Source organism: Ammodytes marinus (assembly GCF_949987685.1).
Source record: "Ammodytes marinus genome assembly, chromosome: 1".
NCBI classification, from domain to species: Eukaryota; Metazoa; Chordata; class Actinopteri; order Uranoscopiformes; family Ammodytidae; genus Ammodytes; species Ammodytes marinus.
In genome coordinates, this window is record NC_137230.1 from 27,178,217 (window position 1) to 27,205,173 (window position 26,957).

Sequence of the window (26,957 nt, forward strand, 5' to 3'; positions counted from 1 at the left end):
TCAATCATAGTTATTTATTGAAACTAAAAAAAACAAAACAAAAAAACAAGTATGCAATGATGTGAATCAAGCAGACAGAGGTACAGATGAAAATAATGCATTTGAAAAGGTCACTTTTTTTATTATTATAAAACCCAAAAGATGAATTTAATGAATTCCTCACACACACACGCGCCCATTTAAGCTATACTACTCTGATCCAAAGACGACTGCCGTCTGTTGAAAATAATTAGTGTTTGGAGAATACACCAAAGTCTCTTCCCTTCATGATAAATCACACCTGTTTTAAAAAGGTCACTCACTCTGAGGTCAGCACACACCGTTCGGACATGATGGGAGATGTTAGCTGCTTCAGAGCAGTTGTCACCACACCTCACGTGTGCATATCAACACGTTATGACAGGAAACCTGAGCATCCACGGCAGCAAGACAAAGACACAATCCAAAGAAAAGCACAGTGACAGGGAACAAAAATATGTTTTCAAATCTATTATTTTTCAAAGCATCATAAATCATGATCTCTCTCTGTACATCATTCTAAGCACAGTATCAACAATTAAGCAGTATAATGTAGGACGATGATTCAATTAAAACTAGAAGCTGTAGTGTGTGTTTGTTTAGCCACTTTGGAGATCCAAGTCTTTTGACATTATGGCCCCGTTAATTTTTGAACAATGTTAACATCAGTACAAAAGGAAACCTGATTACTGATCATTTATAAACCAACCCTACAACTAATGCAAGCAGTAAGATAAAAAGAGCGTATTCGTACAACATGAATGTCAGAGCAACACAACTAAATGTATGCAGACAGACCATGAAGCAAAGGGGTTTATGTAATTTGGTCCATGCTCGGCTCACTGGACAGTATATAGCCATCAATATACATTATAATCCAAAGTGGAGGGCTGCTTTCCACTTTAAACTGCTCCTGCTTACAGGGTGAGCAACTGAACAGTGAGCACTCTGAGCCCCGTGCACAAGACTCATTTCAGACATTTCAAGCTCATTAATCTCATTACTCTGGTCTTTGGCGAGACTAAAATTTCTCTCTAACATGTGTGGAGACGCAACAATATCTGATCAACACCTAGTGAAGCTAGACTGTAACACTGTATCTGGAAAAATAAAAAGCTACAATATGTAACCTGCTACTCTGAAGCAGGAGGAGGTTAATAAATCCCCTTCGGCCTTAATCTGAACAGCAAAGCTGTATTTTGTAGCTTTTACTTTAACACAGCAAAGCCTTTTTCAAGCCCAGATAATAACTTCTATATCTCTTGGTATTATTGAGCCATTCTAAGATAACACATCCTCTGAGAAACAATGTGAATTTGGAAAAAGTAGAGGGGGGATAAAAAAACAAAAAGGTGCAAAAGAAAGCCAGCTAGGAGACCTGAGGATGTCTCGTATGGGATTGAAGCACAAAGATGAAGGTAGGAGAGAAAGGACCAAAGTAAGGAAAGGAAAGAGGGTTGGAAATTGTCTCCTTCCTATTTTCTTATTTTGCACAAGGACAGGGACAAAGCTTGTCTTGGCAGAGCCTTATCACGGCCGAACTTCCACGTAGTTGGCGGGGAAAAGGCCGTAAGCGCCTCGGCACACGCCTCGCCACCAGCCCTCGTCGATCATCTCGATGTTGGTGATGATGTCATCGGGGTCGAAGGATATCTCGTCTTCACCGGCTGAAAAGAGAAAAGAAATGGAGGACAATTAAGGTGATGAGGGAAAACCTGATTGTTGGAACCTAGAGCTGAAACCATTGAACAATCAACAGAAAATCAAAAGTGTGTTTCCAGCGTCGGAAATGAGCAATTGCCACTTTCTCTCAGTGTTTCAACGTTCATATAACGGATTTTATGGCAATAAAAAGGTGGAGCCAGCAATTCTGGAGAATGCTTGTCTAAATCACTTTTTGTCCAGAAAAACTGACTCCACCTTCAAAAGATGAGGATGAGATCATACATTTATTATTGATAATCCATCAGCATTCAATTCTGACTTGTGCTGTGTTGGAAGTTGTACGGATTTACTTTGAAAGTGATCAGACTTAAATTGCAAAAAAAAAAAAAAGTGTAATAGCCATCATATTCTGGTAAAGGGGCTCCCATTTGCGACACCAGAAAGCTCAGTGGAATAAATTATATTGTAGTGTTTGCCTTTGGAAGTTGCTAGTTCAAAACCAAGGCCAAAAGGATTCAGAGACTGGGGCTACTAATGTTGCATCTACATTTGCAGAGCAGTAGGATTCCTCCATTTTGAACTTTTTAATACTCTGGTTCAAAGGTCGGCTCTGCGTAGACAGTGATCCACTATTTTATGGCGATACATAAACATTGATTCAGGTTACAAATTTGGCTTTTATCAATGCTGATGTGACCAAGCTGTTTCCCTCAGTGTCCCAGCTGCAACGTCCTTCAACGCTTTGGGCCTCACCTGCTTGGTAGTCGTAGAGGGCCACCGCCGTTACCCCGGCGTCCTCACAATACTCTTCCTGCTGGCCGTCTGAAAGACAACAAGACAATTGTCTGTTAGTCAAAGATAAGATACTACACCACTGACTATGGGATCTCAAGTTATGTATCTCACGGGTTGTTGGATTGATCAATTCCAATGTTTTTTCTTTTTCTTTTTGAAGGTTGATTCAACTGTAGTATGTTTCATGTTTCAGAGGATGTAGTTTGTGGTGCTGTTGTATTGTATTAATTATAGTATGTATACACTATAATGAATACAATTCAAAAAGTCACCACGGACACAGATGAACCAAGAGCTTGACCTGCTGCTGCTGGGGTCTCCTCCTGGTAGAGTTCCTCCTGCTGGCTCTGTGGCTCCCCCTCATACAGCTGCTCTCCGTTCTCCTCGGCAGCAGGTTCCTCTGTGTTCTAACACGGAGAACACAATCTGTTTCAGTGAAAGGTCCTTCTGCAAAGACTACCACTACATGCAATGAAGCTACATGTTTTCAGGAAAACACAATACATTTTCATCCAATAGTGTTTGCAGGTGTATAATAATAATTGACTGATCTGACATGAGATGACTGTAAATGGTCAGTACATTTAGATAACCAAGTTCATGTCTGAAAGAGCATCTTCCTCTTGGCATAATGAGTACAGCAGTGGGTGAGTCTTTGCATTACCGTATTTTCCGCACTATAAGTCGCACTGGACTATAAACCGCAGGTGTTATAATGTTTAATTACCATATGTAAGAGTTTGTGCACAGAGGGTATTGTCGGGAAAGAGATGGTTGCTTGAGGAAGCTCCCATTTATTAACATTTCAACAAACAAGTTGCATAACGTATTCAAGTGCAATAGTAGCTACTAGGGATGGGCACAAGTGTTTTCGCTACTCGAGTGATCACTTGCATTCCTCGAGGATCAATCGATTCCTTGTTAAACTTTTTTCTATTTTTAGAACGCAACGCATCTGTCTGCAGAACAACGGTTCACCGCAATAAAGCGCTCGATGCTTATCTCACTTGTTTATTTTCATCTGTTAAAGCGACTCTTACCTTTGGTGCATTTTTACACTTTTTTTGGATTAGGTTAAAATGGTATTAATAAGGTAATTACACTCTAAAATATAAGACAGACCCATCAGGAGTAAAAACAAACAATGATTTCAATCTCATAATATTATGAAAAATATATATAAAATTCAACCAATCAAATCGTTCGGACCGAACGATTTGATTGGCCGACAGACCTGTCTGTTTGCGGTCTGCTTCTGTATTGCGCATTCTCAACTAGAGGGTTTGTTTTGATTCCACGGCAGACAGTAGCGAGTAGCGACCATTGTAGAAAAGGCCCCAACGTTCATAAGTTACAGTGTTGTTAGTTCTTACAGTGTGTTAAAATGTGTTTTGTTCAGTGTGGATAGTGTGGATAGCAGTCAGTTAGGGCCGTGACGTCAGTCGGACAGAGAGCCCGTTTAGTTTCCGTTCTCTTCTCCCTCGGTCAGATGTGTGAGCGTTGCCGCAGTAAGCGATCATTCCACATGGAAACGTGTTTATCTGAGTTTAAATGTGAATCACCCGTGTGTGAGTATGTACATGCAGTCCCGATCGCTGTTATAATATAGTTTGCATGCGATTCGCGGGTCGCAACAGCTGTTGTAACGTCTCCTCACGAGCGGAGTTTAAACCTTTGTTCTTTTCCCGCGATCTATATGCGACTGTGCCTGTGAAAGAAGGAAAATAAAGAGCAGATAAAACCCTACTCCTCCTCTCCTAGTCTCATGCTTATAGTCTGACGCCTTTGGCCATAATTGGTATTCTGGCCGACACCTCTGAAGTGAAACCAGTGATACAAGCATGGAACGAGGGTGTGGGGGCATTGGAGGGAGGCGGGATGGTATGATAGTGCTGTAATTCTCAATTGCACGATGGGTGCGAGTCCCTTTAAAGTGAGAATAATAAAACAACTCAAAATTTACAAATAAAAATTTCCGACATGTCAAATTTGTGACCAATATAGTCACCCTTCTTTTCAATAACTGTCACAAGCCTTCCATTTATGGAGTCTGTCAGTTTCTTGATCTGTTGACGATCAACTTTTTGTGCAGCAGCAACCACAGCCTCCCAGACACTGTTCCGAGAGGTGTACTGATTTCCTTCACTGTAAATATCCCGTTTAAGCAGGGCCCACAGGTTCTCAATAGGGTTTAGGTCAGGAGGGGAAGGGGGTCATGTCATTATTTTTTCATCCTTAAGGCCTTTACTGGCTAACCATGCAATTGAGTACTTCGATGCATGTGATGGAGCATTGTCCTGCATAAAAATCATGGTCTTCTTGAAAGATGCAGACTTTTTCCTGTACCACTGCTTGAAGAAAGTATCTTCTAGAAACTGGCAGTAGGTTTGGGAGTTGATTTTGAGGCCATCTTCAACCCGAAAAGGTCCAACTAGCTCATCTTTAAATATACTAATAGTTGCCTTTAAAGATGAGCTATTTGGACCTTTTCGGGTCCAATGGTCTAATGGCTAGCCAGTAAAGGCCTTAAGGATGAAAAAATAATGACATGACCCCCTTCCTCACCTGACCTAAACCCTATTGAGAACCTGTGGACCCTGCTTAAACGGGATATTTACAGTGAAGGAAATCAGTACACCTCTCGGAACAGTGTCTGGGAGGCTGTGGTTGCTGCTGCACAAAAAGTTGATCGTCAACAGATCAAGAAACTGATAGACTCCATGAATGGAAGGCTTGTGACAGTTATTGAAAAGAAGGGTGGCTATATTGGTCACTTTTTTTTTTTTTTTACATGTCGGAAATTTTTATTTGTTTTATTATTCTCACTTTAACAGATGAAAATAAACAAGTGAGATGGGAAAATGTTAGTTTTTTTATTTAGTTGCAGAATAATTCTGCACACTAATAGTTGCCTAATAATAGCAAAACATAAATATATTTTCGTAAGAAAGACAAAACCTCACTTTTACTTTCATAAACATTCAGGTTTAGATTCTTTAACATTTTGGATTGACCGCAAGCACTGTAGTTGTTCAATAATAAAATGAATCCTCAAAAATACAACTTGCCTAATAATTGTGCACGCAGTGTATAAATAACTCAAAGCAGATAGTTGTATATCCAACCGCGTAATGCACACTACGTGTCCGTGAATAGGCTAATTACCGCGACTAATTCCTCATTAACGGAACGTTACACCGGTCGGTTTTTGAATCTTATCCCCATATTCCCTATTGAAGGCTTTTTAACTGTTGATGGCTCAAAGCGAATGTGCCTGAAGTAAGCCTTGCTTCTTCTTTACTTTTCTTTCCAAGCGGAGAGCACCTTGCATGCTCACCTGGAGTCTACTCATTACTAACTGAGTAACAGGTGTCATCTCCCCTTTTTATAAACGTAACTTTATCATCTGCTTTGAAATAGGCTAATTGGACAGTTATATTCTTGAAAATGTTCTAAGGAGAGACCGTGTTCAGCTCCGCGGTGCTGTGGAGAACACAGGCTGCGCTGCGGTGGCACGGAGGTGGCAGTTATTTGCAGTTGCTGTTTGACACAACGCTCAGTTTATTGCACTTGCATCAACATATTTAATTTTCTTTATTGTATCCGTTTTGTACACGTATATAACATTTTAAAATAGGGGCGGCCATCCCTAGTAGGCTAGCTAAAGAACATATACTGTGCTGTGTAATAACAGGGTCGAAAAATGGGGAAAAAGTCGCGGCTTATAGTCCGAAAATTACGGTAATTCTTCCCTTGTAATCTAAAACAAAACAATTGAATGTGGAGTCAGAAATTCTGGAGTACGCTTGTTGTCAAAATCAATATCTCTGTACGTACTGTGTGTGCGCTGAAGAAAAAAAATACACAGCCTAGGCTCTGTAAACTGGTATGTAAACAAATGGGGCCCACTGTAGCTAGCAACAGAAAAAACGTGATTTTGACAACAAAACGGACACTGACTCCACGTTTTGAGCTTCAGCTTTCAGTCGACAACATAGAGATGAACCGTACACAAACCACCACGACTCACCTGGAAGACTGGAGCAGCAGCTGGCTGGACCGGTGGAGTCGGACTGGGGCTGGGACTGGGACTGGCAGCTGGGACAGGAGAGGGGGCCTTGGCAGTGGGGATGGGAGAGGGGGCCTTGGCAGTGGGGACAGGAGACGGGGCCTTGGCAGTCACTTCTATCTTACGGCGCGCCTCCTCCTGCTCCTGCTTCTCCTTTACCTGTCGACGTGTTCGCTCCTCCTCGGCCCTCTTCTTGTCCTCCTCCTCCTTCTCTCTGGCGATGTTCTCAAAGCGCGCCTTGATGCTTCCTGTGCCGCTGCCAGCTATCCAGTGCAACAACAACAAAAAAAATCAGAGAATGACAGAAAATGATGTGGTGAGTTCAGACGTCGCCTTAAGTTCTGACTCAGAACTATCGATGTTGATTTATTCTTACCAGCTTCCACAGGTTTGGTTTTCTGGTAGGCTGAGCTCGGCTTCTCAACCTCCTCAAAGGTCCCTGCACTCTGTCAACCAGAGAATAAAGATTTTCAGACATAGCTCTCTACAGATGATTGAGTGAGTACAACAAAAAGACGTACACACTCCTTACCTTATCCATCCTGTCATTCTGGACGCCAAATTTCCCTCCAAATCCTTTGGAATAATCTGGTAAGAAAAAAGCAGATAGGTAAGGTCACTTCCTGTTTTACATAAGTAACTCAACCACAGCCAACATCATCAGAACTTGTTTTCCAAAGACCTTAAACAGTCAGTTTATTTTTCAGCAATGAATTCTACTTTACTATTACGCATCAGATTAGAACATTATTTTTCGCTAAAGTTCGATGAAGTAGACTGTGGTTGGTTTTGCAGGAACCAATAAACAGAAGAACTGCTGGGATCAAAAGTTGGGCTGCTCATGCAAACCTGTAGGGAGGGGAAACCAAAAAATAACTGAATACAGACAGCGACAGCAGAGGGACTGATGAGAGAATCTTAACATAAGCCAGACATGTTGGGTTCAAGCAGCCATCTTGTTTCAATCTCTGCATCGTAGATCAGCCATGACTCTGTGTGGTTTCAGCAGGAGGCCTTGATAAAATGCACCGTGGCAGTACGAAATCATGCACTAGATAAGTGCATAAGCAAACAAACAGCAAGTGTTGCATTGTGGCAATGCTAGAAAACATAAGGGGTGGCAGGGTCAATCTAAAATAAATGAAATAATAGCAAAAAGGGCTAGGACCAGACATTTGATACACCTGAGCAGCACAGACCTGACACACACAATAGCAAACATAACTATTGACTAATATGAGTAGAATATTATAAGTAAAATATGTATCTCATATTACAAGGACCAGTTCATCAAAATAAATAAACACATTTCCCCACTTAGAAATGCTGTTATTAAGATATATATTGGTTATGCCACTGAAATATAATATCTATTATATTGATAGACTATATTTAAAAAATGTATACTCAGCCTTTAAGTCATTGTGGATAGAATAGGTCATTAAAAGTGTTTAGAATTCTTAAATTTGAAAATGTATACAATTCCATGTTGAAAACGCAAGACCATTAAGTCTGTGGGTTATCCTAATTAACTGGAAATTTGTTTTTGGTCAAAAAAATAAAAAAATAAAAATGTTAACATCACTTTTCGCCATCCAAATTTCATGGAGGGGAATGGAATTGGGATTGAGGCAGAAGTTTGATAACCTGACTGTTTGCATGGCTGGATGTCACCAGAGGTTAGTGAATGTTATAAAAATATGTTTTTTATTTATAATTGGGGTGAGCTGAGACAAAGAAAACCCTGCTTATCTACGTATATTGTTAGTTAATGGGTTGGTGCTGCAGAGGCGGGAGGGTGTGTAACAGTCAGGGGGTTGAGGGGCCGTGGAGGTTTACTGACAGAAGGGGTGCATCTGTCAGGAAAAAAGAAGCTTGTGTCTGTCACTTAAAAAGAAAAACAGCCAATACTGAGGATGATGGCGTATCAAGCTAGAAGGAGGGATGGGGAAGGATCGGGAGAGGTTTTTGAAATGGGAGGGGGGTGGTAGTATGCTGTGTTCAGGGTGGTATATGTGCCTTTCTGGGATTCGTGCTTTGCCAGGCTCTCCTTGTGCTCATAGCCCAGGGCACACTGGTCCTGCTTCTCCACCTCTACCCCATACTGCCCTCCAAACCCACGCTTATAGTCTGCAACATAACACACACACATAATACACATATATGGACAGACAAAAACACACACATATAAATAGACAAACATATCGAGACAATGATACACCGGGCAAGCCCAGGCTACATCAAGGGTACACATGATGGTTTTAAGGGAGGAAATTTGAAGGAAATCTTAATTTTATTATACATGATAAATTCCTGTGATTAGAAATACCGGATTTTAAACAAGATGTAGGCTATGTCATATATATATATATATATATATATATATATATATATATATATATATATATATATATATATATACATACATATATATATATACACATACATAGATATGACTTATATATTATATTGTCTTTTTTTTATAATGTCTAAACGGTTCATGTAAAACAGAAAAAAAAAGTTTCAGTTTTAACCATTTAGATTCTTGTGATGCTGGCAAGCCAGCAACACACTTTATTTTACAACAGCACTTATTCTAATTTACTTTGAGTGACAGTTTTAGCTACAGGCCTGACATGCAAATACAAATCTGAGCTGTGGCTTCACTTCCTCTATTTGAGCTATTTTTTAACCATTGAGGAAGTTGTCAACCTCTGAAAGACCACATCCAAAGCCACAATGAAACCACATCAGAGCTGAAGTGCAGGGCTGAGCAGGAAGAACAGTTTCACAGTGAAACACACTGTGTTCAAAACTCAAAGCAGACAGCTTGTAAAGGCTGATGTCTGGTGGATATTCTCTGTTCAAAGTTCAAGCAAAAGTGGAATGGAGGCTTTGATCTCAAAACATGTAAACAAGAGAAACGTGTGTCTATTAAGGTTTTCCTTCTTTTGTTTAAAACAGTATAGGCAGTTGAATATGTTTAACAAAGGAAATATGAAGAAGTTTTCCAAAAACATTCTTTAAAAATGCCCAAATTCCATTTTGTAGAGAAAAGAGCTATTCTTATTTATCATACTTTAACATCGTCGAGCTACTTCTCCATATTTTTTCCTAAATCTGGTATCAGATTAACAATAGAGAAGACAATGACTTGTTTACTAAATAATAAGCAGTTTGAAAACTTCTTCAAATAAAGGGGAATTAAGAGTTTGGATGATCGGGGTGTGTGTTGTTTGTCCTATTAACACTTAATTTGATCTTCTTTTCGGCCCCCACCCTCTTCTCAAATAGGCTTTTAGTCTTTTGCCAGGCCGTCTTTGTAAATAAGAATGTGTTTGTTCTCGTTCCTGGTTAAATGGTTAAACGATCAGAACCAGTACCTTTCTGGGACTCGTGGAGCTGTAGTTTCTCTTGGTGGTCCCATCCCAGTGCTGATTTATCCTGTCTGTCCGTCTGAACACCAAACTTGCCCCCAAAGCCTTTCACATAGTCTGCAGAAAGACATCACACACACAGAGAGAAAGCCGTAGACATTAACCTTAATACATGTTATTGACAAATGTTGTTGGATCACCTGCAGTAGGGATGTATGCTATTGATAAGAACACAGTGTTACCAGTGTTATATTGCATAAGTGAAAAGTGATAAACAGATACCCTGGTAATTCTATTGAGAAACTGGTTATATTGGTATGTTTTCAAAATGCTATGTCTAGTCATTATGGGGAAATACCAACTAATGTCTGAAGAGCACAGATGTCCAAATTAGCTCAAAACTACGAATTTTAAAACACATGGAAAGTTTTAGATTTAGAGTGCAACAAATGTCTCCACGATTTTAAACAAAGATCACAGAATTTCAATGTGTTCATATATCATAGGAGCAGCTGCATGACGTTGATATTTATAAACACAATCAATTCATCCAGTTTTACAACTTCTTATGTCTTATGCTCGGGATGTTTCAACTCTAGTGCAAAAAAAATGTCCGACCTTGTTATGAGAGCATTCGACTCCAGTGTTTTGCAGCCAGTACAGCATATGCAAACGTAGGCAGCAAACATAGCCTGGTGAATTGTGGGGAATTCTTGAGGTTATCTATGCCTTCAACATAAGCTAGTGTTGATAAATTGAAGTTAGCCAATCAGGCAGTAAAGTCTGAGTGGGTGTGTCGGACAAGAAGCTACAGGTAAAGCAGCTCAGGTGTGTTGCAACTGAGAGTCCAAACATGTCGGGACAGGCTTCAACTCAAGCGTCCTGATATTTAGAATATATGAACAAAAAAAATTGTTGCGCACTCACTGGATAGGAATATAACCACATGCATACAGGGTTAGGAATGGAACACACTACACATAAAACCCATTAACAAGGCACTGCTAGTAATTGTGATATTTTATCTTTTTAACTGTACTTGATTAACTTTTACTGAAGCTTGTCTTGCAATACATTGTCACTACATAGTTGCACCAAGTTTTGCTATTAGAGCGTGATCTTGTTGACGATTTCCAATGTCAACATTTGAAAGTATAAAAAAATTGGGTATGTAGCAGCAGAGTTTTTTCAGTAATAACAGTTTAAGTGGAAAAAGAAAATCACAAATTCTACTATGAAAAGAAGTGTGGCTAATAAGCCTTATATCCCTGTTAATGTATTTGTACTTTCTGTTTTTACCAATAGGGTATGTTGGTATATCTTTCGTTTTCCACTGTTGTAAAATTATTTATAAGTTTCACTTTACCGTACTTTTCGGACTATAAGCCGCAACTTCTTCCCCATTTTTCGACCCTGTTATTACACAGCACAGTATATGTTCTGTAGCTACTAGGGATGGGCGTTAGTAATCGAGTACTTCTCATTTCAAATGAACTCGATTGGTGGATTTTTTGTTTTGTTTTTAGTGTCTGTAGCCTTTAGGCTGTACAAAACGGCACAAGACGGATCAAATAAAGTTTAACAAAATTAAATATTTTGATGCAAGTGCAATAAACTGAGCGTTGTGTCAAACAGCAACTGCAAATAACTGCCACCTCCGTGCCACCGCAGCGCAGCCTGTTTTCCACGGCACCGCGGAGCTGAATACAGTCTCTTCTCCAGAATATTTTCAGGAATATAACTGTCCAATTATTTCAAAGCAGATGATAAAGTTACGTTTATAAAAAGTGGAGATGACACCTGTTACTCTCAGTTAGTAATGAGTAGACTCCAGGTGAGCATGCAAGGTGCTCTCCGCTTGGAAAGAAAAGTAAAGAAGAAGCAAGGCTTACTTCAGGCACATTCGCTCCAAGCCAACAACAGTTAAGAAGCCTTCAATAGGGAATATGGGGATAAGATTCAAAAACCGACCGGTGTAACGTTCCGTTAATGAGGACACGGAGTGAGCATTACGCGGTTGGATATACAACTATCTGCTTTGGTGAGTTATTTATATGTATTTAAACTGTAGGACAATCATTTTATATTATTTGCTGCCCTTCTTACTTTAAATGGTGACTTAGGCTATTTTTTTTTGTTACAACTACAGCCCATGCTTTTTTTCTCTTTTTTTCTCCCCACCGCAGTTCTACTCGATCGGTTTAAATTGTGGCCCGTCTATTTAATTACTTTCAGTGAGGAAAATGTGTTTTAAACTTGTGGGAAAAAATCCTTAATATCATATGGCAACTGTGACTGTTTGACAATAAGCATTGAGCGCTTTATTGCGGTGAACCGTTGTTCTGTAGACAGATGCGTTGCGTTCTAAAAATAGAAAAAAGTTTAAAGAGGAATCGATTGATCCTCGAGGAATGCAAGCGATCACACGAGTAGCGAAAACACTCGTGCCCATCCCTAGTAGCTACTATTGCACTAAATGGTAACACTTACGTACGTTACGCAAATATGCAACTTGTTTGTTGAAATGTTAATAAATGGGAGCTTCCCCAAGCAGCCATCTCTTTCCCGACAATCCCCTCTGTGCACAAACTCTTACACGTGGTAATTAAACATTTTAACACCTGCGGCTTATAGTCCATTGCGGCTTATAGTGCGGAAAATACGGTAGTTTGACCAAATCTCAGAAGCTCATCTTTATTTGAAATCAGTTGAGTGCTAAAGCTACTGCAACAATAGAAGCCATCACATTGTAAGTATTGTACATAATGGCAATAAATGATGGGAGATCATCAATCATTACGTGGTCAATGTGTTTTTCATATTGACTGTACCTATGATGATGATACCAACCTTTCTGTGACTCGTGCCTCTCTGTTTTGCCCTGGTACTCAAAGCCCACAGCACTCTTGTCCACCTTGTCTGTCTCCACTCCAAACTTGCCGCCGAAGCCCTTGGTATAATCTGCCAGTGAGCAGAAGACGGGGGAGAAAATAAGACAGGAAAGGGTGTGAAGAGTGAAACAACAAGTCTATCACCACCAACAAGGTAACCATAAAATAAGATGTGTGTATGTTTTTGACTCACATTTCATCAGTACAGTTTATCCTAAGGTATACAACAGAATACCAAAAATGCATCCTGACAATATATTATATATAGAGTTGTATAACTGCCAGTTTAAGACCACAAATAATAAGTGAACTGCAAAAAAAGTACACACACACACACACACACTAAAAAAAACCTGTTTAAAAGTAAAAAGTATGCATAATTCAAATATCCCACTCCCCCAGAGAACCAGCTGGGTCATGCACAAGCCACAGACCAGCAGGCAGTGGCAAGCCTTTGCCAAACACCTGGAATCTGAGACGAGGAGGGAGCAGGAAAACATCAAAAGGAGACAGCATTTCAAAAAATGGCCACCTACGTCAAAAAACACTTTCAAGTTGTTGAATTCCACTGAGGCCAATGTACTGTGTGTGCCACATCTTACAAACATTATTAAAAAAAGTCTCTTTTGACACGGGGGGGGGGGTTACTTCACACAAGCAACTGAGCGAGCTACAATGACAATTAAGCCAATGTTTGCAACATTATAAGCACGTAAAGGCTGAGGAATGGAGGAATGAGGAAGAAATAACAAATGACATGAATAGTCAGGACCTGCGTGGAGCTTGGTTTCCTATGTCAGGCTAAGTAGTTTGTTTGTGTGTGTATAAGTTAATGTATGTCCATTAACCACATTTACTCCATAACATCCCAGGGTTAATGGTATTGCCGCATGACAGGAAATCTAGACAAACCTTTCTGGGACTCGTGTTTCTCAGTTTTGCCCTGGTAATCGAAGCCCATTGCGCTCTGGTCGACACGATCTGACTGCACTCCATATCGCCCCCCAAACCCAGTGGAGTAGTCTACACAGCAAAGCAGGGGGCAAGGGTCAAAGGTCAGGGTGAAGCAGCATGAAAGCACGCGTAGCAAAGCAGCCCAATTCCAACTTCTCCCTCAACATTTACTGGCAGTAAGCCACAGACATATTATGTCTTTATCATACAAGGTCCTGCCGTGTTTACGTGCTGATCCTTTGAGTAGAATATAATCTACGATGTGTAATAAGGTGTCATGCTAGTGGTGCAATACAAATAAATAAAGTTGTAATACTGAGGAATGATTGGAATTGGGCAATTGCTCAGCACTTGGGTGCAGGGTACTGTGGAGGGGATGAAGGCAACACAAAAGGTGATGGCAACACTGAAATACTGAAAGCTAAAAATCAACCATTGATCCCAAAAGCTGTTTATATTGTACACAGTGCAATGCATAAATATTGTAGTTGTTTGCTTTTAGGCACCTCAGACTTCTAAAGGGAATTCATTTCAGTTTTAATATGAATGTGTTTATTTTGATGATCCATTATTATTTATACTATGTAGAAAGCATAGCTCCACTTCCATCCTCCGCAGGGGGGAAAATGGCAAGTTTTGGCAAGTTTGCGCTTCAACTTGAAATATAATGTGCTGGAGTGACAGAGTGAAACATACCACTGTCGTAACACTTACAGACTGCACTGTTATTAATAATACGCCAGGAAAACAAAGACAAAAAAGAGCGGCTTCATTTGCCAAGACAATTAAAATATTCCATATAAGGTCTGTGTGCACAGTAGGAACTTGGCAAGATCAAGTAGCTTCTGATCAGCATAACGGGAGCACACAGGGTTCAACTGGCCACCAGCTAGATGCTCATCAGACTGTGGCTGAAAAATGCTTAATCTGTAGCAATTTGAAAGGTTACACTGGCTGATAAAAAATAGTAACCATAAATGGTGAATTTAAAAATGTATTACTAATACTGTATGTCCAGTGAATGGGGAATTTAGTTCCATGACCCTGGTTTGGTGGTGTATTACTGGGATTTATTCAGAGAAACCTTCCAAACTAAACTAACAGGTGATCTGGGGATGAAGCAGACTTGCAAAAAGAACACCAAGCTGTGACATCACCTTTCTGCGAGGCATGTTTCTCCGTCTTGCCAGCATACTCAAACCCAACAGCTGACTGGAATGAGAGGAAGAAGCAACACAATTACTCTTCTGACTGACTTACCACTGTATGTGCATGTTTATATCTCACTGTCTCCGCCCATTTCCTTATGCTGGAGCCTAACATTTTTATCAATCAAAATCATGTTTAAAATCAGGGAGATGTCGTTAGCACTTGAAAGTGGTGGCCGGCCACAGGAAATACCTTGTCAATGCGGTCAGCTTGCACTCCAAACTTCCCTCCAAAACCCTTTGAGGTATCCGTCTGGGAGCAGTGCTTGGACAACTTGCTCTGGTATTCGTGACCCACAGCAGACTGTTAAGAGAAACATGAAAAATGCAGAATTTCAGAAAAGAAAAGAAAAACATCAGTAAGGGAAAATTTGTGGAGGGGTGGGGTCATGAAAAAAAGTACAGCTGGAATGAAAGCCAGCGGTTTGAAGTGGTGACTTCTGACTCATCGCAGTGGCACACAGTGTGTTGTAAACAGCACTCGGTCATCACATTCACGCTGGAATGACCACACAGCCCAGAGAGAGAAAAGGTGTGGATGGGCTGGCCAGCTTGCCAGAAAAGATTATAGAGTGTGAAATGGCCACAACTGACTCAGCCTGTTCACACAAACGCACACGGACTGAGATGTACAGTATCTCACAAAAGTGAGCACACCCCTCATATTTCTTCAAATATTTCATTATATCTTTCCATGGGACAACACTGAATAAATGACACTTTGATACAATGTTAAGTAGTCAGCAGTGTTTCCCACTAATGTATCATTCCGTGGCGGGCCGCCACACTTTCATTTTGCCCCGCCACACTTTCACTTTCATTTTTTTTTTTTTTTTTTTTTTTTTATATATGTATATTTTACTATTTAAAAATATACATGTATACATTTCATTTGCAATGCGCAAGTTTCACTTGGAAACAATAGCATTTCCGCATAAAAATCTGTAACGTGTGATTCGCGCTGTGATCTCAAGAAACAATATTTCCTTCAATCATGGACGTATTATCAAAGCGCCGCTTGAGGGATCGAGGCTTCAATCTCCCAGAGTCAATCAGCCCCTCCCCCTGCGGTGTCAACACGCGCTGTGACTGTATTCATAAGTAGCTATTTTCTGCAATTTTTCCATCACAATTCATTCTGCGCTCTTTGAGCACCCTCTGCTGGAAAGAATATTGTGAGCTATCCTTCGTGATTGTAGTCACAGTTATTTGAGTACTAGTAATTCAACAATCTAATAAAACAAAAGGGCGCTTGTGTTCACTCTTTTGAACCACAGGTAACCACCACCTTTGCTTCATTTTTTTGATGGCTCAAATGTGTATCATAGAAAATTATTTATTCATTAACCATTGATAAGTGTGTTAAACTCCATCTTAATCACCATTTATATAGGAATAGTGTTCCTCAAAGTACACCAGATTGATGCATTTAACATTTAAAAAGGTACAACATTTTCTTCCGGGGGAGCATACCCCCGGACCCCCCTAGGGGGGTCGGGGTCCCCCCCCCCACACTTTCAAAAAATTCTGTGGGAAACACTGAGTCAGTGTACAGCTTGTATAACAGTGTAAATTTACTGCCCCCTTAAAATAACTCACAGCCATTAATGTCTAAACTGCTGGCAACAAAAGTGAGTACACCCCTAAGTGAAAATGTCCAAATTGGGCCCAAAGTGTCAATATTTTGTGTTGCCATCATTATTTTCCAGCACTGCCTTAACCCTCTTGGGCATGGAGTTCACCAGAGCTTCACAGGTTGCCACTGGAATCCTCTTCAACCCATTCATGACCATATCAAGGAGCCGGTGGATATTAGAGACCTTGCGCTCCTCCATCTCCCGTTTGAGGATGCCCCAAAGATACTCAATAGGGTTTAGGTCTGGAGACATGCTTGGCCAGTCCATAACCTTTACCCTCAGCTTCTTTAGCAAGCCAGTGGTCGTTCGGAGGTGTGTTTGGGGTCGTTATCATGTTGCAGCACTGCCCTGCGGCCCAGTTTATGAAGGGAGGGGATCATGCTCTGCTTCAGTATGTCACAGTACATGTTAGAATTCAATGAACTGTAGATCCCCAGTGCTGGCAGCACTCATGCAGCCCCAGACCTTGACACTCCAACAACCATGCTTGACTCTAGGCAAGACACACTTGTCTTTGTACTCCTCACCTGGTTGCCGCTCCACAATCTCATCAGACCACAGGACAGTGTTTCCCCTACCATTGTACAGGCCTGGCGGGGCCGCCAGGCCAACGGGACCCCCCGCCAGGCCAACAGCAGCCTAACTTTAAAAAAAAATAATAATAAAAAAAAAAAAGTATTATCAATTTTTCATTGATTCCGTAATAATAATATGCGAGCGTCTGCGCGGCACTGTCGGTCTACCCCTCGTGTGCGCCTGTCTTTACAACCTCTCGTTTGATCATCCCATCAGCTGATCTGTGTGTCTGCGTGTGTGTATGTGTGTCTGCGCGCGGCGCGATGCGCGTGTGTATTCGGTGCGGGTGCGCACTTGTTAAAACACGGAAGCCAATGAGCAGGAGCATGACTAGCAAGCAAACGTTGATCTAGTGGCGAAAATAAAACCAGCGCCTGCTCTATGGAGATATTAAGGACCCAGTAACAGGGACGTTGAACAGGAAAAAGTGCTGCGCAAAGTTTAGAAAGTTAAAATCGCTACGTCGCCGTGGCAACACAACCAATCTGTATCAACAGCTGAGACAGCGCTGAAAAAAACGGCATGCACTCGTTTCAGTAAGTTTACAGAAGTGCCACACTGCTACTGACTTTGACATTCTTCTCAGAAAAGCATTCATTTATTTTCAAGGGACATATTAATTTATTTATTGTTTTAACTGTCAAGTTATCTTGAAAACAGCAGGCTATTGTAGGCCTACAAGCTTTATGTTTTTGTATTTTCAATGCTACTTTATTTGTAGGCCTATGTATTAAATTGAGAAATAGGCTAGATGAAATATAATGGTCGGAATAGGGAATTTGCCTTATGTAGCACACATGTTGATAGGCTAATCATGATGTGTAGCCTATGTTAATTCATTTATTTTCAACAAGGCTATTTGCATTAAAAAAAAATAAAGAACATTTTTCAATAGGCTAGCTTCAAGGTGAGGTGATTCAGATTATTCCAGAAATTAGTCTAAATAGGACCTGTCTATATTAGATCTTAGTGTTTATTGTTTTTTTATTGAAATCCATGTGTTTTTCTTCAATAATTTACGTGGCTTGTGTCTCCAAATTAATACAGAAAATAGTTATAGGCAGGGCATATGTTGTTTACAGAGCACAGAATTAATCAGATTTCGCCTCTCAAAGTGCACCAGATTGATGCATTTAACTTTAAAAAGGATAAGGTTTCTTCTGCAGGGGGATGCCCCCAGACCCTAGAATGTCCATTCTCACCCAGCAGGATCTAAAAATCCTGTGAGAAACACCACATGTACAAACGTACTGAATGTGAAAGCATAACCCTATGCCCTCATTTTTAACAGGCTGTCAAAAGAGGCTCATCCCAAATGGGGTTCGTTTTGGTCAATTTCTTCTAGAAATTTGGTACGCACGCGGCACGCATACTCTTTATCAGCTCTTACCACCGGGCCTAAAAAAAATTCTAGGGGAAACACTGCAGGACATGGTTGCAGTAATCCATGTCCGTAGTCTGCTTGTCTTTAACAAACTTTTTGTGGGGTTTCTTGTGCATCATCTTTAGAATAGGCTTTCTTCTGTTACAACAGCCATGCAGACCAGTATGATGCAGTGTGTGGCGTATGGTCTGAGCACTGACAGGCTGACCCCCCACCCCTTCAAGCTTCAGCAATGCTGGCAGCACTCATACGTCTATTTTCCAAAGCCAACCTCTGTGTATGACGCTGACCACGTGCACTCAACCTTCGTAAACTGGGACGCAGGGAAGTATTGCAACATGATAACGACCCCAAACACACCTCCAAGATGACCAGTGGCTTGCTAAAAAAGCTGAGGGTAAAGGTTATGGCCTGGCCAAGCATGTCTCCAGACTTAAGGACGGAAGGTGGAGGAGCGCAAGGTCTCTAATATCCACCAGCTCCGTGATGCTGTCATGAATGAGTGGAAGAGGGTTCCAGTTGCAACCTGTGAAGCTCTGGTGAACTACATGCCCAAGAGGGTTGAAAATAATGGTGGCCACACAAAATATTGACAATTTGGAAAAAAATTCTTAGGGGTGTACTCACTTTTGTTGCCAGCAGTTTAGACATTAATGGCTGTGTGTCGAGTTATTTTGAGGGGGCAGTAAATTTACACTGTTATACAAGCTGTGCACTGACTACTTTACATTGTATCAAAGTTTCATTTATTCAGTGTTGTCCCATGGAAATATATAATGAAATATTTGAAGAAATGTGAGGGGTGTGCTCACTTTTGTGAGATACTGTACATGAGAGAAACCGCTGCAGAGGCGCAAAGTGGCTTCTCATGTTTTCAAAAAGAGCTATTGAATATAAAAGGCTACAAAATGTTAGTGCATTTTTAGTAATGCAAATCAGGATCAGGCAAGCTGGTTTAGCTTAGCTGCAGGAACGACTACAGCATAACTAGTTTCACCCCGCACAAGATGATGCAGGTGGAGGTGAAAAGAAGGTCCATCAGGACAACGAGTGTGTCAACACTGTCAAGTGTGTCTGTGGCAGCGACTCAACCCTGTCAATGAACTGCTACACACAGCATTGATTCAGAGATCAAGTAACAGTCAAACAATGAGGCCCACAGCCTATTATAACTGACACCAGGAAGATATATCTTGGACCATGTTTGTTACATATCTTTCACACTAAAATGACAATAACTTCAGAGGCTTGAAAAATAATTTCCTGCTGGACAAAGATTTGAAAACCAGATGAATTAGCGTGAACGTTTTTTGAACACACATGGCTAAGCTGTTTCAGTTCTAATTTTTTTTTATAATGATGGTAACCTAAGTTCGCAGTAACTGCAGAAGGCTTGTCACGCTCCCTCTTAAAAATGACTTTTCAATTTTGTATGATACTTAAACCAAAATCTAACGCTCTATCCAAAATGCTTCAATACTATGTTTTAAATAGCTACTAAATTACCTTTGGGGTGAGATTTTTTCGTTAGATTCGATAGTACTTTTGCACCATCACCACTTCACCACTTCACACGTGCTTTGTAGGAATTCCATGGGACAAAGCAGCTTCATTTAACAGTTCATTTGCCAGCACAAGTTGTTTTGTGGTCCCTCTCACCTTGTCCATGCGGTCCTGCTGTACTCCAAATTTCCCTCCGTATCCATCTGAGGCTTTGGGCGCGGTGGCTGCCTCCTTCTGCTTCAGGCTGCTGTGCTCCGTCGACACTGTCTCACGAAGCTGGTGGATACTGAGCCAAGAAAGGAGAGCGTAAGTACGGAGGGGGCACACATTTCAGGGTTTTCCGTGTTGCATTTAATACCAAAGCAAAGAAGACTGGCTTCCTTACTTTATGTGCTCCTGATGTCCTGAACCAGACACAGTCTTGGCTCCCCAGCGCTGCTCCTTCTCCGAAACATCGTTCTAGAAATCCAGGAAAACAAACAGAACACAATGTATGGGGACGCCTCACACGGATACAGAGGAAAAAGTGCAGGAAGAGGTAGAATGTTACTTGTGGGCTGAGGAGAACCAAAGGGGAAATGGATGGAGGGAACAAGAGTGTATATACCTCAAAATCTGGGTCAGTCTCCCAGTCATCTCCTCCGTCATCTACAGCCACATTGACTGCATGTCCTGCTCCTGCCTTCCACATTTTCAGTGCCACACACACTGAAAAACAAGAGAAACTTAATTTGAGAAACACAGATAGCACATGATTCATCTAGGGTGAGAGACCAGGCTCAAACCGTCAAGAATAAATTAAGAATGTTTCAAAGATGAAGATGGCTGTGGGATAGGATCATAAACTTAGGGAATAGTTTAGTCACTGGCCCTTTTGTTTAGACAATTTACTGCATTCAAGTAATAAAGTAGGCTGAGATTTTTCAAATGCATTCGTACAATACCCACATATTTCTCTTGTTTTAAATGATTGTCAAGATATTGACTTGTACTTGTTTTACAAGCAATACATTAATAGTTCAACAATCATCAGATTAATTGAAACTTAAAATAGCCGTTACATTTACGTCAAACTAGCATGCCAATTAATAGTCATTGATTGGACACTAAACTTTCTCCAGTCCATAGTGGATGTAAAAGGATTGCTTCCTAACAGGCCTCCTATAGAAAAATATAAAGTCTTCATTCCTTACATGTATTCAAACGAATTCAAGTTCAAATGAAGCTTCACCCTCCAGTGAAGCTAAGCAAAGGAATACAGTCTGTGAAAACAGAAATTGGGAATTTTATAATAACAACACTGGAACTTTGGAAGAATAGCATCATCATTAGTCTAGCTCAGACTGCTGAAGCATCAAAAGCCTCAAAGAGACTCACTCCATCCTGCAGGACTCATCACACCACGGTCACAAACTGTTTAAACTACTGCCATCAGGCAGGAGATACAGGTCCATGAAAACAAGAACAAACAGACTACTAAACAGTTTTTACCCGACAGCCATAACCTCACTAAATGTTGCTAAGACTAGGGCATAGTGGGGGGACACACATTTGTGTAAAGCACATTTATGAATGTGGATGTTGTGTGGGTGTGTCTTATGTCTTGTGTCTTATGTGTTTCTTTTTTAATGCCTATATTTGACTATTTTTATAGTTTTAATTTATTTATTTATGGATACATGTAATGAGAGAAATCTTTTTTCTCATAACAGATAGTATAATTGCACTTTACAAGGACTGCACTTAATTTTGTTGTACCCGTTACAATGACAATAAAGATATTCTATTCTAAATCAGCATGACAATTATTTAATATGTATCCAATTGACTTTTATCCAAAATGCAAAGGCAATTTTTTTTAGAGCATAAGGTGACATCAAATTACTTGTTTTGTTCAATCAACAGGAATTCTTCACATTTGAAAAGCAGGAACAAGGAAATGTTTTGCACCTTTGTATAAAAGTAATTGAACATTAATCAACTACTAAATAGTTGCTTGTAGTCTTCAAGTTAGACTTGGTCGAATGTAAACTCATTTTTCAAAGCTGATGATTTTCTTTGAGCAAGATGCTGAATCTAACAGCTCACACATCTACCAAATCCTGCTGTCATGTCGAATTGAACCGAGATGCTGCAGAGCTAAATGGTGAGCAATGCGTTAGTACTCGGTGATATCCAGCGATGTGGCATCTAACTGCTACAAAAGCTCACTGTACGAATACTAACTTCTGACTCAGCACAATGTGGGCAATCGGCATCTGTGTTCAATCAAGAGGCTGCGGGAGAAGTGGCTCCATCTCCATTCACCTCAAGAGAAGGAACGGAGGAAAGCCTCCTCAGACCCGGAAGTAGCTTGGCAAGTCCCATGGACGGCAAGTCCCAACTTTCAGTGTATCAGGGAGTTGGTTGACAGGGCAATATTTCCCACAACACAACCACACCCATCTGCTGGTCACATCCAAATCAAACTTTTGTGTCTTTAATTCGTCTTTTTTTTGTCTTAATTGAAGAATTGGGTGCGGCTGTCAGGTGTTCAAAAAAAGGTTCAGGTAACAGGTAGCAGCTGGCAGAAGTCACCTCCATGCATTTACGTTATTTCCCTGAAGGGACACACAAGTATGCATGTTTGACGTCAGCCTAGCTCAGGTTAATGTCGGTTAGTTGCTACTTGCATTTATCCAAGTAGGTCATGCCACATTTATATATACGACGTATCATCTCCAAATATGTAAGTATAGTTTACCCAATTAAAACGCAGTTAATTCATCATTTATGCTGTGATTTTTGTGCACATCAACTCAATGTGAACACTGTTACAATTGTCTGCGTACCGTCTTCAGCAGACATGCTTTGGAGACAGGATGTACACCTCGTTAGTGGTTATGTCGACACATGGGGATTTATCGTTAAGTGACCAGCAAATGGTCCATATAGTTTCCAAAAATCGGAATATTGTGTGGGGTATTTCCTGTTGCAGTTTTCCATTTAGCTCGCTGGCTAAAGCTAACATGCCTTCTGGAATGCCTATCTGAGTCAGCGCGAGGTTGGCGATTTTTTTTCTTTCACTAGGTAGACATTTTAATATCCTCCATTGAGGCGTTAATACTCACCGTTTACGACAAAGGTGGAAGCGACCAGAGTCTAAAAGTAAAAAAAAAATCCCCCTTGAGGATGTAATCCGTTCACACCTCAAGCTTTGATGCAGAGACGGTAACGTTCTGCTGTCTCTCTGTCCTTCCGGCTCTCCCAGTATCCCGTTCTCTGCCAGTGCTGACGTCACAAGTGGGCGGGGGTTGAAAAACGTAAATTCAACGGGAGCTTTTCTGCTAAATAATTTAAAGATACAACAAAAAGTCATAAGACAAATATGAAATATTGTGGTTGTTGTTTCTTCTAAGATTTTGGAAATAGGAGAACAAAAGATGTTTAGTTTCCAATATTTCTTTGGTCAGTTATGGAACTATAATAGGTCCATGATGTAAGGAAAGTGTTAATTTAGTTAAAGCCAAGTGGACAGTAAAAATATCAAAGGAAAATTATGCTGATAAATACAGGACTTTAACATTTCACCAAAGCTGATAAAGTTGGATGTATTTTGTTGCAGCTCTGCCTATTTTTTTTACTTTGACTCTACTGGATTCCTCAGGTTACAAAAAGGTGGAAAATGCAATGTGATGAATAGTTAAATTAAATTAATTATGTTGTCAAAATGACATATTTAATTAAACAAAATGTTTTATTTATGAAAATAAATCGTTTAAATTATAAAAACTTGTGACAAACAGCACAGCAGTGCATGCTTTTTTTAAATGTTTGCTATCAAGATTTTAAAAAATCACTTTGTGGGGTTAATTTTTTAATTTGAAATGAAAAAGAGGATAAACACTAAATGAAGTTACCATAATTTCTTAGAAACCATTATGTAAAGAGCAATGCCATTGTGTACTAATCTGTCCTTTTACATGTATAACCTTATGGTCAGTAAAACTCAATTTATGTAACTATTCATTTGTTATTCATCTGTCTTTATTCTTCTTCATGAATCCCTATAACAATTTTTTCCTTTTTGACATACAGCCGATCTGCTGTGTACGGACTTAAAGTATCTACGTATTGATCTTCCCTATAATTTGTACCAAATAACAGTTCTTTCCAGGAAACTTGTGGGAAATTATAACCAACAAAGAGTGCCCACTCATCACTGCAGCACTGTCTGAAAAATTATATTGCCACATTTTAAATATGCATAATCCAAGCACTAGCCAACAGGACAAAATGTATTCACTCACACTCAAATTGTCAATTTTTTTACTCAATTTTTCATTAAAAACTGTCAAACACATCCAACAAGAACCATAAGTGGGAGAGGAAGTGGCAATAGGTTCTTGAAAAGATAAGCTCTAGTCTTTTTATCTGCAGTGGAAAATAAGTTTCAGTATTTTATTGAAAGTAAGCAATAAATAATATTGTGATAAAAATAGTTTATAAGTACTCAGACTGTACATCATTGTTACAAGATCAGAAGATTCAATGGGAAGAGCAGGAATAAAACAGCAACATGATTTGCATTGTGCATAAATGACTAAATCACATACATAAAAAAGCATTTCTACTTTAAACTTTTAACTACATGTAGGGTGAAATAAAACTCTTCGGTTCCTTCTCATTTGCAATGAAAACTAATGGTGGAACCTGTGTTGTGAGTGTAGAAAGAACAAACTTAGACATGAGGAGCATTGCTACATTCATAGGAGCAAACTGGGGCTTCAGCTATGAAAGTATGACCGAGGAAATACAACGTGGATGAGTAATAATAAATAAGAACAGACAGACAGAGAGGAGTTAAGAAACAATAAGGCTTGATATGAAATCTTCATACAAAGTGTTTTTAAAAAAGGTTTGTGGGTGGATCGCACCGCCTTGAGGGTTATCTAGTCACAGCGGGGATCGACTGAGGCCTCAGTGAAGTTGGTCCATGGAAGGAGTTGACACACTTTCGACTCATCTGTACATTTCAAGTCCTCTTGCACAAGTGAGTCTGTGTGTTCCTCCAGAGGTGAGGGAGGTTTGTCTTTGTTAAAGGACCGAGCTGGGTGTGGGTTGGGATGTAGTAGGGTGGGAATACAGTAAGTGGATAAGTTTCCGCATGCAAGGTCAACTAGTGACAACCTCAAATTCTGTTTCCACTTGCATCTGAAAGAAGCCCTCTGGTTTTGTGTCACTACTGTGATATGGCTTTAATTCTTAAATTCAAGAGATTCATTTTGGTTTCGCAGATATGGAAAATATAGAAGAGAAAAGGAAAATATACTTTGTTTCACATGATATCTGTCGTCACCTTCACCTGGCTTGCCAGCAGTTATTTCAACGGTGATTGATGACACAGTGCTGAGCAGTTTGTGAAACAGTCTGACAACTCCAGCAATTTGTCTGATATTCACACATCTATTGACCTATGAGCTGCATTTACACAAAACCAAATGTGATAAGCTACGAAAATTACAACAGTTAAAAGGGGCAACAGATATGAATTAATTTATATCACATATCAAAGTCACTTTAGCATAAATTCAATGATTAGAATTCAAATAAAACAGAGGAAAAAAACATACATCTGGTCAATAGAATCAGGATTATAAAAAAGATTAGATAAAATGTCTGTTGATAGAAATATACAAACTCCAGACAATTGAAACATTCAGTTACATACATCTGAGAGTGGAGTTATATATGGGCACAGTGGAGAAAAGTTTCTTTCTTCTTTTTTTAAAGTGGGTTGATTAATGGGATAGAGGCAAAAAGGGATTACATAGTAATTCTAAAATCAATTAAAATGTCCCATTGGTTTACATAAATATAATAACAAATGTAGATAAATCTAGAAAGTGTCCTCGAGGGATACTGACATTGGTGAGTAAGGTCTGTTTATGTGATGACAAAACATCTTTTTAGTGTCCTTGCAAGTAACCTCAGTTCATCATCCTGGTCTTAAATGCAGGGAATTCCCCTTCATCTTCTGACCAGCGGTTACCTATAGAAATAATGAGGATAAACTGAGAAGGAGAAGAGAGAGATGTACAGACACAAGAGGGGAAGCAGGACAGGAGCCAGGGAAAGGTGGGGGGAGAAAGAGAGGAGAGGCGTACAACGTGCGTTATTAGAGCCGAACTCTGCAGTACAAGAAAGCTGCATTCTGCTTGGAAAATACAGCAGCAGTTCTGCTGTGAGGTAATTGCCATTCTGTACGTTTAAAATGTACACATGCTTTCGTATATCAAAGTTACAGTTGATTGCGTGTTAACTTACCGTTGTATGTTAACAAGAGTAGGTCCTGACTGTGGCAGTGTCCAGCCTCTGTATAGACTGACTTCCTGTGTTCCCATGTTGGCAAAATCACATGCAAAAACGTGCCATTAGTCACAGCATGATAAACAAACAGCAAAGCAGCAAAGCCATTCAAGAAGGGATAAGAGTACACGAGGAATCCGTGATGTTCAGGGTCCATCAGAGAAGTTTAGTAAGTAGCTGCAAAGACGAGGAATTACACACACACAAACGCATTAGACATGCGCACACCTGTGGCGCTCTTCTGCTTACCGTCCATCTGGCTCCTCTTTGGCTGCATGGAGGGAGATGCCGCGGCGCTACTGGTCACTCGGAAGTTGGCGGGCAGAGTGTCTGATGCACCCAGCGACATCCCCCTCGTGTCTTTGGGCCTGAACTTTTTCCTCCAAGAGGGAGCTCGCCGGAAGTTCTTATCGTCATCCTAGAAGAGAGGAGGTAGACAAAGAGGAGGAGGGAGAGATCGTGAGGGGTGTGGAAAAGAGAGGACGCTGGTTTCACACAAACTCTCACTCAGTTTGTGTTCCTGTGTTTGCAA

General features: G+C 40.3%; 2 protein-coding genes across 8 annotated transcripts in view; both read right to left on the reverse strand.

Annotated features, from left to right (window-relative positions):
* cttn (cortactin) lies at window positions 1-23,327 on the reverse strand. 5 transcript variants are annotated; one of them, XM_080030514.1, is made up of 17 exons: window positions 23,188-23,327; window positions 21,271-21,339; window positions 20,685-20,785; window positions 20,463-20,536; window positions 20,234-20,363; window positions 15,171-15,281; window positions 14,927-14,981; window positions 13,728-13,838; window positions 12,775-12,885; window positions 9,931-10,041; window positions 8,567-8,677; window positions 7,080-7,135; window positions 6,924-6,993; window positions 6,509-6,810; window positions 2,780-2,885; window positions 2,437-2,505; window positions 1-1,685 (listed from the first exon to the last, which is right to left on the reverse strand). In XM_080030514.1, exons 3-17 carry the CDS (start codon window positions 20,766-20,768, stop codon window positions 1,549-1,551), a joined length of 1,638 nt encoding a protein of 545 aa, XP_079886640.1. In that variant the 5' UTR covers window positions 20,769-20,785; window positions 21,271-21,339; window positions 23,188-23,327; the 3' UTR covers window positions 1-1,548. The 5 variants fall into 5 exon arrangements, with proteins under 5 accessions (XP_079886640.1, XP_079886639.1, XP_079886642.1 ...); XM_080030513.1 differs by lacking the exon at window positions 21,271-21,339; XM_080030516.1 differs by lacking the exons at window positions 13,728-13,838; window positions 21,271-21,339.
* Window positions 23,328-24,411: 1,084 nt separating this feature from the next.
* Window positions 24,412-26,957, reverse strand: part of ppfia1 (PTPRF interacting protein alpha 1) — a 34,174-nt gene continuing 31,628 nt past the window's right edge. For 2 of the 3 annotated variants that reach the window (XM_080026110.1, XM_080026112.1), the window contains 2 exons: window positions 26,675-26,843; window positions 24,412-26,108 (listed from right to left, as the gene is read on the reverse strand). In XM_080026110.1, coding sequence (XP_079882236.1) covers window positions 26,047-26,108; window positions 26,675-26,843 — 231 coding nt within the window. In that variant the 3' untranslated portion in view covers window positions 24,412-26,046. Of the gene's footprint in view, window positions 26,131-26,383; window positions 26,449-26,674; window positions 26,844-26,957 lie in introns of all 3 variants that reach the window. The other variant, XM_080026111.1, reaches the window with a different exon arrangement.

Excerpts from the sequence above, each read along its gene's own strand:
- cttn (XM_080030513.1), bottom strand. The coding sequence starts at position 20,768 with ATGTGGAAGGCAGGAGCAGGACATGCAGTCAATGTGGCTGTAGATGAC. Across the intron at positions 20,537-20,684 it reads AGACTGACCCAGATTTTGAG|AACGATGTTTCGGAGAAGGA; the intron begins GTATATACACTC and ends CTGGATTTCTAG. Across the intron at positions 8,678-9,930 it reads GCTCCACGAGTCCCAGAAAG|ACTATAAGCGTGGGTTTGGA; the intron begins GTACTGGTTCTG and ends GTTATGTTGCAG.